Source organism: Denticeps clupeoides, chromosome 11, assembly GCF_900700375.1.
Source record: "Denticeps clupeoides chromosome 11, fDenClu1.1, whole genome shotgun sequence".
NCBI lineage: Eukaryota > Metazoa > Chordata > Actinopteri > Clupeiformes > Denticipitidae > Denticeps > Denticeps clupeoides.
This window is the reverse complement of record NC_041717.1, coordinates 20963045-20975977: the sequence shown is the minus strand read 5'-3', so window position 1 is coordinate 20975977 and position 12933 is coordinate 20963045. Positions and strand designations below refer to the sequence as shown.

The 12933-nt window shown below is 42.1% G+C and overlaps 1 protein-coding gene across 3 annotated transcripts; it reads left to right on the top strand.

Annotated features, from left to right (window-relative positions):
- The first annotated feature begins 317 nt into the window (after positions 1–317).
- On the top strand, positions 318–11589 carry LOC114800176 (A-agglutinin anchorage subunit-like). Of its 3 annotated transcripts, none has more exons than XM_028997343.1 (9): positions 318–586; positions 1474–1602; positions 1717–3455; positions 5015–5103; positions 6207–6335; positions 6418–6762; positions 7245–7313; positions 8183–8272; positions 11225–11589. In XM_028997343.1, exons 3-9 carry the CDS (start codon positions 3394–3396, stop codon positions 11284–11286), a joined length of 846 nt encoding a protein of 281 aa, XP_028853176.1. In that variant the 5' UTR covers positions 318–586; positions 1474–1602; positions 1717–3393; the 3' UTR covers positions 11287–11589. The 3 variants fall into 3 exon arrangements, with proteins under 3 accessions (XP_028853176.1, XP_028853175.1, XP_028853177.1); XM_028997342.1 differs by having other exon boundaries at positions 322–586; positions 7242–7313; XM_028997344.1 differs by lacking the exons at positions 318–586; positions 1474–1602; positions 1717–3455 and adding an exon at positions 3592–3638 and having other exon boundaries at positions 7242–7313.
- The last annotated feature ends 1344 nt before the right edge of the window (positions 11590–12933 follow it).

The window sequence follows — 12933 nt, the reverse complement described above, 5'->3', positions numbered from 1 at the left end:
CTGCCCACTGCTCACCAAGGGTGATGGTTAAGAGGACACAGTTCACCGTGTCACCACATGCTGTGCTGCTGTGTTTCACAATGACAAAAACAAAACAGACACTTTCACATTGTGCTTAAATTAGATTGTGAATTCACAAAAACACATGCAGACGGAGAAAACATATTTCTTCATGGGAGAGCGCACAGACTGACTATGGTCGCATTTTGCAGAGGAAGGATGACGCTGTGTTTTGGCAACTCTGCGTCTGTGTTTGTGCCATGCAGCCGCACTGCTGTGGGTGTGTAAAGACTGTTCTTTTACGTTCACAGGCACAACTGAATGCACGGTGCGCAGCATTATCTGTTGGGGCCTTTACTCGTTTTAAAGCGACGGGAATGCTGCACGTGTAGGAACAACTTGCTGTGGACAGTGGACACCAGCCGGGATCATTTACCGAATCAGGAGGATTAACCTGAGGGAGTAGTGGTACGAGTAAAAGGTTCGATTCCTCGCAGACACGGGCTCATAACCATGAAGGAGACGATGTTCTGGACTGTCCTCATCACCACGCTTCTCTTACATGCAGCAAAAGCACCGTTTACAGGTAACTAGTTACACTTAAATGGCAACAATTCACATCATTTCCAGCAATAGGCAATAATTCATATTATGATCATTTGTAGCTACGACCAGAATTTTAGTTTCTGTCCTCCCGTAAAATTGTTTATGTTTTCACCTCTCCATATACATACAAAGGAAAGTTCAAACCATTTTTAATAACATGCTTGAATGTGACATTTGCGTCATTTTGCTGCAAGCAAAAAAGCATCTGGACAGACATGCATTTGACGTCCTCTAGTGGCCACATGAAGCCAGGACGTGACACTTTCTGTTTGAAAAATGTCTCCCCATTCAAAATAATGTCTAATTTTACAGCAGATTACATTAAGCTTCCCCAATATAAACATTTGAATTCAAGTTCCAGTACATCTGATTCAGGTGAAGGCCACAGAAACAGCTTTAGAAATACAGTTCAGGCCAATGAACACATGTGGAGTTATGTACTTAACAAAAAGTGGAGACCTGGCCTCCACAGTCACCGGACCTGAACCCAGTCCAGATGGTTTGGGGTGAGCTGGACCAACAAGTGCTAAACACCTCTGGGAACTCCTTCAAGACTGTTGGAGAAGCATTTCAGGTGACGACTTCTTGAAGCTCATCGAGAGAATGCCAAGAGTGTGCAAAGCAGTAATCAGAGCAAAGAAACTAGAATATAAAACATGTTTTCAGCTATTTCACCTTTTTTTTGTTAAGTACATAACTCCACATGTGTTCATTCATAGTTTTGATGCCTTCAGTGAGAATCTACCAACGTAAATGGTCATGAAAATAAAGAAAACGTGTTGAATGAGAAGGTGTCCAGACTTTTGGCCCGTACTGTATATGCACAAGAATACATGAAACCAATTTTCTATTTTTTTATGTTTTCAGGTTCGTGTTCTGGTCGATGCTGCCCAGGAATAAATCTCGCCTGCTCTGCAGACGACTGCTTATGTGATGAGGGGTGTTTGTCCAGACACGACTGCTGTCCAGATTTTGTGGATACCTGTGCTGCTCCAGGTATTCTGTAAAAATCTCACTTCAGATGTAAATTCATCCTTTAACATGTCTAGAATTATATATTGCTTGTCCAAGCAAAAATGATCATTTTAATAACTAACTGCATCCCTCTAGCGCCCGCACCTTCATCTCAGCCCACTGCAGCCACCAGCTTCACTACCAGCGACAGCGTCCCCACCAGCACGTCTTCTAACACGTCCACCACCTCAGGCCAGTCCTCTTGAAGTCCTGCCTTCAACAAATGATTAATAAAATTTAGAATACATGATATATTTCTGTTGTAAAATGTACAAAGGAAAAACAGTGATGAAGGGAAGGGGACATGTGAGAATGCGATGACCTTGTAAATCTGACTCCATTCATGTATTAGGGATGGTAGTGGCCTAGGGGTAACACACTCGCCTATGAGCCAGAAGACCCGGGTTCAAGTGATACACAGCAGCACAGCACACGGTGCACACAGTGAAACTTTTCCTCTGCATCACTGAACCATTTGAGATAATTTCTTAGCCGGTACTGGTAGTATCCCAGTGGTTAACACACTCGCCTATGAACCAGAAGACCCGGGTTCAAACCCCACTTACTACCATTGTGTCCCTGAGCAAGACACTTAACCCTGAGTGTCTCCAGGGGGGGACTGTCCCTGTAACCACTGGTTCTAAGTCGCTCTGGATAAGGGCGTCTGGTAAATGCTGTACTGTAGGATTGATGTAATGTCTGCACGTGAAGTTTTATTTCCTCATTGTTTGAACGAATATGCCTTAATTGCCATTAATGGAATTGCCTAAAACCACATGATCTGCCTGACAGCATTTGTATTGTCATTAATGAATTCATCATCTACTTATCTATCACCAATATCATTAAGTGTTCCTCATTTTTTCATGATTGTTTGCCTCAGGTGTCACCCAGGGTGACTTTTTTTCCTTCTCAGGTTTAATGTGCTGTTTGTCCTGGTGTAAACCTTGCTTGTACTTACTCCCTGCAGCGTTTGGGACACCACTCTCTAGCGAGAACACTTCTCTCTTGCAATTAGTTGAAATCATTTAATGAGTTACAGATTTAGCAATTATTAAATTATTATACATAATTATAATTTTAACACAATCTTCCAAATGTATTCATCTGCAGATAAATCGCAAACTATGACTTTAGGACATGAAATTTGTTAAATGCTTTTTAAACAAGACTTTTTTTTAATAATCAATGGAAATAACTGTCTGTCTGAATCCATCAGGGCAGAGAGAAAAAAATGACCGGACTAGTGCACGACTAACAAAGTTAGGGATTTCTAAATCAAAAATACACAGACAGAAACACATTGACGCAAAACAGTGTAAAAACATCAGTGACACACCAGGATACATTTATAATCAGGGCGACATCAGACAAAGACTCTCTCTCAACCTTAGAAGAGTTTTTATTCTTTTATTCTTTTTATTATTTACATTTACAGCATTTGGCATACACTCTTATCCAGAGCAACTTACATAAGCGCTTTAAAACTATATATAATAAAAATATATAATAAAAAAGAATACATGGTGTGCAGTTTTAGTTCTTAATCTCCAGTCCTCTTTTTCACATCTCTATACAAGGCAGTTCTCTACTCAGAAAAAGGAAGTATTTAATTATAGCTTCTTCCACCATTCAAATGAAAATGTGGGAGTGGTATAAATTATGTCTGAATATCCCCTCTTTCTTCTGATAAGAAAGAAGATGGTGAAAGCAGTGAAGCTGCAATGTTGGAGACGTTTATGTCATTCACAGAGCCAGATGATGAACGAGTAGATGTTGGGGTCATTCTGGAGTCCTGGACCGGAGTTGGAAAACGAACCACTTGCTGTGATCAGGTTGTTGGGGACCTTGCTAAATGACACTCTGAAATTATGAATATTTCGGACCTCACCAAAAATGCAACAGTGATGCCGTGAAGAACCACCAGGTTAATTACTAGGGTGCGACAGATTAGTCAGCACCCAGCTGGCAGATAAACCTGCTCCAATGACAGAACACTATTGGAACATTCTGTTCAGGTAAAATCACATATTTGGACTGAACATTGTGTTCAGCACCTGCCCAATTAAAGTAAAATAAAGCACGACATGTAATTGTCCAGATGGCTTGTGGTGGAAACCTAAACGTATTATCACGTGTGGTGCTATCATTAGCTTGATCAGGTGCTCAATCAGAAATAGTTTCGGGTTCTTCTTAGGTGTCAGTTAAGGAGCAGGGCTTAGTGATTTATAGAGAAGGACTCCATCCCTGCCCTCAGTGCGCTCCACTTCGTGGACTTCTTGACATTAACCAAGATGTCAGTATCCCCTGACATCTCTTCTACATATGCTTACTCCAACACTCCTAGGAAAACTGGGAGCGGTGGGGATACTGGCCTCTTACCATCATGGAATTGGTCCTTCACATCCTCTTGGTTGGTCCTCTCACACATTTTAATATCTGGACTGTCTTCATTCCAGACAGTTCCATGCCATCTCAGTTTCTTTTTCGCTGAACACCCTTTTCAACGTCACACTTGGAAACTTTATTGATGAATTGGACGCTCTGCTCAGCAATTTCTCTCCTTAGTGAAATCAGACTTCCACTAGACAAACTCGATTGTCTTGCCTTCTCCACTCTTTCACCTTGACCTGCTTGACTCTTCCACACACAATGGATGCAATGTCCTGGAGCTGGTCTTCAGTCTCCTCTCCTACGTCCTCCTCCATGTCTCCATGTCCCCTGATGTACTGGCATGTCTCCTGGTAGTGCCTCCATGCTCTGGACACTATGCTGCCAGACACAGCAAACCTTCTTGCCACAGCTGGATGAGCTGCACTACTTGTGTGGGTCGTAGACTCATGCTACTACTAGAGTGAAAGCACCGCCAGCATTCAAAAATCACCATAACATCAGCCAGAAGGCATAGGAACTGAGACATGGTCTGTGGTCACCACCTGTCATTTGCACAACAGAATGCGAAATTGATCATCATTGTTGCTTCTTAAGTGGACAGTTTTATTTCACAAAAGTGTGAATGACTTAAGTTAAAAAAAAAATTGTATAAGAAATCACAGCTTGACTTGGACCTGTTATATTATCAGAATATTATTTGAATATTTATCAACTGCAGTAGGAGCAAAAATTTAAGACATTGTGATTCAGAATCCACACACATGTAATAATAAAGTTGAAGATTTCCATATTTTAGTTGCATAATAAAACCTGTATGATCACATTTCTGAACATGACTGACAGTTTTTTTTAATAAGGATGCCAGCCATTCTAATCTAAATCCCAGAAAAACCGAGCTACTGCATCATTGCCTAAACAGGAGGCGTGGCTTGTTCAGGTGTGTCTTTGTTAGAAAGTAGTACTACGTATAAATGTTGACTGAAGAGTTACTTCCTTACAGACACGGGATCATCACCATGATGGAGACGATGTTCTGGACTGTCCTCATCGCCACAGCTCTCTTACACACAGCAAAAGCACAGGATCCAGGTAAGTAATTACACTTTCCAGCAGTAGGCAGTAATAATAATAATAATAATAATAATAATAATAATAATAAATTTGGTATCATACAACATTCAACCACAACATTAAAATCTGTGACTTTGACCAGGATGAAATTGTGACGTTGTCGCCCATGTCTTGTGTCTGCATGATTGTCCTGAATGTGTCTGCTGGTTTAGGTTGTACACATGCATCGCTGTGTTGGTCTTTTGTCTGTTTTTTTCATGTCCTGTGCGAAGAGTGTTTTTTTGGATAAATGTCAGTAATTATTTAAAAATTCACATTTTGGAAACAAAGACAATTACATATATTTAGTAATAAACTTGAACATATTATAACATCTTTTTTATCTGATTGTCCAGAGCTATGGCACTCACATGAAACAAATTATGAAAAAAAAATTCTCCATCCAATCTTTATTTTAAGAAATAAAATTTTAGACACAATAAATCATGCAAAGATTAAAAAAAGCTTCTGAAAACAATGTTCATACAGAGCCAATACATAGGTGAAGCAGAAGGGTTGAGGGTTAAGCACAGTACACATAACCAGCGTCCAATAAAAGTCCTTCACACAGTAAGAGTGAAAGCTTGCAGACGTGCAGATGAACGCATTTCTAATAACTGAGAATGAAGTGAGAATCTGACATCAGGCTTTTTCTGATGTGGACTGAATCCAGTGGACAAATCCCACCCCCTTCATTTCAGGAGGAATCCAGTCAGGTGCAATGGGCTCCAACAGGCAGGACATCTAGTCAACCCCCCTCCACCACACTTATTAAAGGAAAGTGCAGATATTAAATAATTGTCCTCACAGCAAATTTAATCGTGCGATGAAAACAAAGCCCACATTTTCCTCACATGATGCCCTGACCCAGTGCCCAGATACCCCCTTTACAAAGAGACCAAGGCAAAGGCAGCAGAAACACTTAAAGAGGCAGAAAGCATCACCAGGAAGATCACTGCTTGTATGACTAGAGGCACAGAGCTACACAGTCTAGAATGGCTGGGAAATTATTACATTGTTACATTTAACTGCATGAGAATATTAACACATTTCATGTATTTATTTATTTCCTTGTGTTTCAGGTTCGTGTTCTGGTTCATGCTGCACAGGGACAAATATTGGCTGTAATAAAGGCAGCTGCTATTGTGATGAGGGGTGTGTGTCCAGAGGCAACTGCTGCCCTGATTATGTGAAATACTGTGCTGTTCCAGGTATTGAGATGTAAATTCATCCTGTAGTTTGTCTACAATTATTATGTTTTTTAATAACTGACTGCAACTAAACCCACTGTAGCCACCAGCAGTAGTTCCATCACCAGCTACAGCGTCTCCACCACCAACTACAGCGTCTCCACCACCAACTACAGCGTCTCCACCACCAACTACAGCGTTCCCGGCAACAGTAAAACTGTCTCCACCACCAAGTACAGCGTCCCCACCACCAGTAAAAGCGTCTCAACCACCAGCAACAGCGTCCCCACCACCAGTAAAAGCGTCTCCACCACCAGCTACAGCGTCCCCACCACCAGTAAAAGCGTCTCCACCACCAGCTACAGCGTCCCCACCACCAGTAAAAGTGTCTCCACCACCAGCTACAGTGTCTCCACTACTACGTCTTCACCCACGTCCACCACTTCAGGTCAGTCCTCTTGAAGTCCTGCATCCAATATTTGAATGTGGACTACACAGACAGAAGTTGTAGTGGGGCAGCGGTGGCCTAGCGGGTAAGGAAATGGACCCGTAAATAGAAGGTTGCCAAGGCACCACTGAGGTCCCCTTGATCAAAGCACCGTCCCCACCCACTGCTCCCGGGGCACCTGTCATGGCTGCCCACTGCTCACTAAGGGTGATGGTTAAATGCAGAGGACTTATTTTGTTGTGTCACCGCGTGCTGTGCTGCAGACAGGACATTTAGTCAGCCCGCCCTCCACCCCACTTATTAAAGGAAAGTGCAGATATTAAATAACTGTTCTCACAGCAAATTTGATTGTGTGATAAACAAGGCCCACATTTTCCTCACATGATGCCCTTACCCAATGCATGAAATGTGTTAATGTGGTACTGAGATGTAAATGCATCCTGTAGTTTGTCTATAATTATTTTTTTTTATAACTGCAGCAGCCAGGAGTGTCTCCACCACCAGCAGCAGTGTCTCCACAACTTCGTCTTCACCCACGTCCACCATGTCAGGTCAGTCCTCTTGAAGTCCTGCATCCAATAAATGAATCGCTTTGTTTAGACAGTGATTGCAGTGGGGCAGGCGGGTAAGGACCGTGCATCATCAGTGTCCTCTCTCACCAGGCCACGTCCACTCCTGATTCCCCACATTTGTTTCCCATCCTTTAAGAGTCTGCTCTGCCGTGCATATTCCTGCTGATGCGGCTGCACGGTAGAGAGGACGATGGTGTGTGTGTGTTTCCCTTCCGGGTTGGTCATGTCCCCCCCGGTCATGAGTCTGCCTTTCCAAGCTCCCCGTTTCCCAAAGTGTCTGATTTCAGTTGATGTTTTGGTCCCTGATCCCCTGTTACCTTGTTTAATATAATTTTTACATAAATTAACCTGGACCTGCATCCTAACCCCTCCGTCATGTGACTTTGTCCTTGTGTGTATTCGTGTCGTGACAACCAGCATCATATCTCTGCCATGTTGTGAGTGGCTTTTCTACGGAAAGAGAGTAAGTATAGACTCAGGCCCCACCTTCTGACCCACCAGGGAGGACCAATGGCTGAGGGAGGCGGAGCCATGTAATCAATACAGCAATGAGGAAGCAGACTGGAGTGAGGATGGTGTGGAGCTAGCACCTCCACCAGTATGGGTGGTAGTAGCCCAGTGGGTAACACACTCGCCTATGAACCAGGTTCAAATCCCACTTACTACCATCATGTCCCTGAGCAAGAGACTTAACTCTGAGTGTCTCCAGGGGGGGACTGTCCCTGTAACTACTGATAAGGGCGTCTGGTAAATGCTGAGAATGTAAACCTGCCGAGAGCTTTTTCAGCCATCGCGCTGATTTCCATTTTGACAAAAATATAGATCATATTCTTATATATTTATTCCAGGTGTTTTAACACCGTCCCAGACACAGTCAAGTTCCACGAAGAGCAGCTACGTATGCGGCACCAGCTCCTTACCCACTTCCAGCAACCCAGGTCAGTCTTCCATGTAAAACAGAATACATGACAGAATCTCCTGTGACAGTGACACATCAGTGACAGTGAGATGTTGAGGGACAGTCAGTTGTTCATCAAGAATCAGCTCTATAGGCTGACTGATGGAACCTCAGTGTTGCACGTGGGTTTCGTCCACTGACAGCAACATACAAGCTGCAGGAATTTCTTCAGTTTCAGAAATCACCGGATAACCGTCAAATAAAACAAAACCTGTTTGGTTATTAACACAATTTCTTTAACACTCTTCCTGAGGGGGGATACATGTAGGGGAAATAAATGAATAAATGAGCGTCCACCAGGTGAGGTTCATGTAAATCTCAGAACAGAGCCGGAATGGAATTTGGAACTTCATGAACTGATGGCATTCATTTCAGTTCTGTTTGTAAGAGCAACCATGTGTCCCGTTGGTGCCATTGTGGATTGCTGGTCAGAAAACTTTCTGGTGCCAGTAATCAAAGAGACAATGCCCCAAGATTTCAGTTATGCAACACCTTCGGTTTGATGACAAGGACAAACGGGCAGAACGGGTGAAAAGAGACAAATTTGCTGCAATCTCTGACATCTGGATAAGCTTCAAGAAGAACTGTGCTGAGTGTTTCATTCCAGGAGAACACAGGACCATAGATGAATAGCTGTTCCCAGCCAAGGTTCGTTGTCCATTCACGCAGTATATCGCAAACAAGCCAGACAAATGTGGGATCAAGTTCTGGATGACCACGGATTTGGAGACCAAGTATGTCTGCAATGCAACTTCTTACTTGGGACAGGATCCCAGTCGTCAGAAGGAAGAGCGACTGGCAGTGAACGTGGTCATGGATCTGATGGAGCCATTTTTGGATGATGGGAGAAATGTCACGACGGACAATTTCTTTACTTCACTGTCGCTGTTGCATGGACTGCTGCAATGCAAGGGGCACGGTGAATACAGTCCGGCGTGAACTTCCTCAACTTGCAAAAGACACTGAACAGCGAGAGGTATTCTCCACTTGGAAGTGGAAAGTGTCTCCGTTACTTCGGCCTGCCTTGGTTGTAAGATAACAAATGCGAATGTGCCAGGCCTCACAGGCAATGGGTGTGTTTTCAGAACAAAAGCCAGCGAACAATGGAGCTCGGCAAAATTTATGCAAAATTTAGTAAATCTACTGTTAAAATGCAAAGCAGCGACAGAACCTGCAACTTGAGGCTGTAATTGCTGCCAAAGGCAAACCTCAAGTAAACCTTCTTCATGTTGTCATTATGCAACTGAGAGGAGGGAAAATTAATCCATTTTGGTAATGTGAAAAAAGTGATGCGCTGCGAATACAAACTTTCTGGATGCACAGTATTTATTTAGAGGACTTTGGTACCATGTAGCTACCTGCTCCAGGTATTCTGTATAAGTTTCACCTGTGATGTAAATTCATGTCTAGAATTTTTGTTTTTTTTCCCAAGCATATTTTTTATAATAATTTTTATAACTGAGTCACCTCACCCACGTCCACCATTTCAGGTCAGTCTTCTAAGGTCCTGCATCCAGTAAATAAATTATTTTATTGAGAACGTGGGCTACACAGACAGAGTTTAGTAGTCGGCAACCCGTGTCGGCTCTTTCATCCTTATTTGCGACTCCCTGTAACTTATAATTTAATAGTATTTTGTTTTTATTCATTGTTTTCATTGTAGTTGGAAATTTGAAGATTATTGTGATCTTGTTCCCGTTCTCGCTCACACCCCCCCAAGCAAAGAACAAATTACACGATAACTTGAATCCATACAGTCATGTGCCGACCGGCACGCTCTTCATGCTCAAGTACTACAGCGTTGTGGTAAACTGTTATAACCCCCTTTTAACAGCTCTTCAGGGTGGTCTGCCATCGTGCACCACAGCACAGCTCTTGAAAGCCGCATAGATAGATGCGTCAGCAGCATTGTGTGTCCATATTATGAGTGGCTTGTCTGACAAAAAGAAGCAAAGTGGAGCAGATAAAGATGCCTCATTTTTGTGAGCTTCAAATACTATAATGTTGGTTCTGACACATGCAAACCATCCATCACCATTACCAAGGACCTAGTGAGGAGAGAAATATAAAGACTTAAAGGCTTCATCCATCCAAGGTGCCAGGCCCAGGTGACTTAAGATGTGCCTCACTCAGCTACATGGAGTACTTGACCAAAAAAGTACCTGTGCTGTAGAAAATATTGTTACTGGTTCCTGTACCAAAGAAGGTGTGACCCAGTGCCTCAAAGTACTACAAGACAGAAAACAGCATGAAGTTCTTTGAGAGACATGTTCTACCCTCCAGTTCACCTACCAGGTCAAGATTTGAGTGGAAGATGCCATCACCTACCTGCTACACCATACCTACAGCCATCTTGACAAGCCAAGTTCATCCCTGAGGAATACATTCTTCCACTTCTCCAGAGCCTTCAACACCATTCAGATGGGTGATGCAACAGGACAACCCAAAGCACAGAAGTAAACCAACAACAGAACGGCTTCAACAGAAGAAAAGACGCCTGACCTCAACCCGACTGATTTGCTGTGACATGATCTCAAGAAAGCGATTCATGCCAGACATCCAGAGAATATATGTGAACTAGGACAGTTCTGTAAAGAGGAACGGTCAAGAATTACTCCTGACCGTTATGTGTCTGATCTTTTTGAGGTTACTGCTGCCAAAGGAGGGTCAACCAGCCATCCCAGTTATTCACATACTTTTCCACCTGCACTGTGAATGTCTACAGTGTGTGGTGAAACATATAATTATTTGTGTGGTATTTGTTTAAGCATACTGTGTTTGTCTAGTGTTGCGACATAAAGGAACATCAAGTCACATTTTATGATCAATTTGTGCAGAAAAATTCCAATAATTACAAAGAGTTCAGGTGCTATATCTTGCAACTGTAGTATGTGTGGAATCAGTTAATGTTTTTTTTTTACTTTTCCCACAGTGCTGCTGCTCCTGGCATTGACCCTGCCTGTGTCCCATCAACTCATTTTTAATGAGGGATAATCATCTTTTGGATCATTATCCAACATAAGTCATACGGTCTTCTAGAAAACCAAGTAATTACTTGGAGAGATGTGCTGCCTTAATGATTGCAGTGGACATTATGAAATATCATTATGAAGTTCTTGCGCTGACATTTTCAGTTATTCTTTACACTGACCTTTGCACTGACCTCTGCCAACTTTTACTTCACTGTTATTCTAAGCTACTTTGCTGAAAACTCTTTCCACTGTGACGGCCATGTCACATTCATTGCTGTACTTTTAATAATTTTAAAAGTTTAAAATAAATTCTACATTTTTGTTACCAAATGCGTGGGTTCTTTGATTTTGCGGTCATTGCCATCGTATTCATTATTCAATACGTAGTAATCATAGGGGGCTGCGAGCAGCAGAAAGGACATATTCATCCACGCAAATTACACAGCAACTTTTCCTCTCTACTCAAACCACCAATTCTTCCAGCTCAATCCTCAAAAATTGCAGAAGAATTTGCCAACTTTTTTGAAGAAAAAAATTAATCAGCTTCGCCTGTCATTTAAAAACAGGATTCAAATTTTTTAAAAACAATTTGAACTGGTTTTCCAATTCTGTAATGCCACTAATCACGCATGTAAGCATGTTGTAGTGAAATATTTTAGAATGTAGCTTCTCAGTACAGGTCCACAGCCTTTCATTCCTTGGAGAAGACAAGAAAACCTTCAAAAGATCTCTGATACAATAGTTACAGAGCCAACGTAGAATAAATGGGAATAAATGGCCTCTATTGTGGCAGAGTGGATGACTGTGAATGAATTGATCTGGACAGTAAGTGTGATTGTCATTGTGATACACAGCAGCAAAGCACACGGTGACACGGTTAAACGTGTCCTCTGTATTGAACCATCACCTCATTGTTATGAAAAACATTCTTGTGTCCATGGAGCACCATATGTGAGTTTCGGAGTTACACTATGTAAGTAGTGGTATAATATACTTTATGTCAAAAAACGATTGATGACCTATCGACATAAGGCAAAGCGTGTGATTTATGGGGTCATTTTTTTTATTCTACCTTATTAACTAGAAAACTGAAGATTGTAAAAAAGTATCAAAACAATTTAACATTCAGTTGGTAGGGCCAAAATGTGTTGTAATCAACATGTAAGCATGGATGCATCCAACCCTGGATCTAGTGGTTCAGGCTGGTGTTGGACTCTCAGGGGGGCTGTCCATGTAACTACTGATTTTAAGCCACTCTGGATAAGGCTATCTGATAAATACCATAGATGTAAACATAAATTAATATTGCTGTTGACATGTCCATCCCCTTATTACCACAGTGTACCCCTGTTTTGATGGCTACTTAAATACAGCATAATACACCAGGTCACAAAGCTCAAACCACCTCATACTAGTTACTTGAACAAGACCTTGAGTTCGCTATACTCTACATTCACCAGGTCTCAATCCAAACAGAACACCTTCGGATATTGGCGTCATAGACAACCAGCAGACAAATCAGCAGCAGCTACATTATGCTATCATGTCAGTATGGACCAAAATATCTGAGGAAAATTTCCACACCTTTTTGAGTCTATGCCATGAAGAATAAAGGTGGTTCTAAAGGCAAAAGGTGGTCCACCCGAGAACTAACAAGGTCTACCTAATA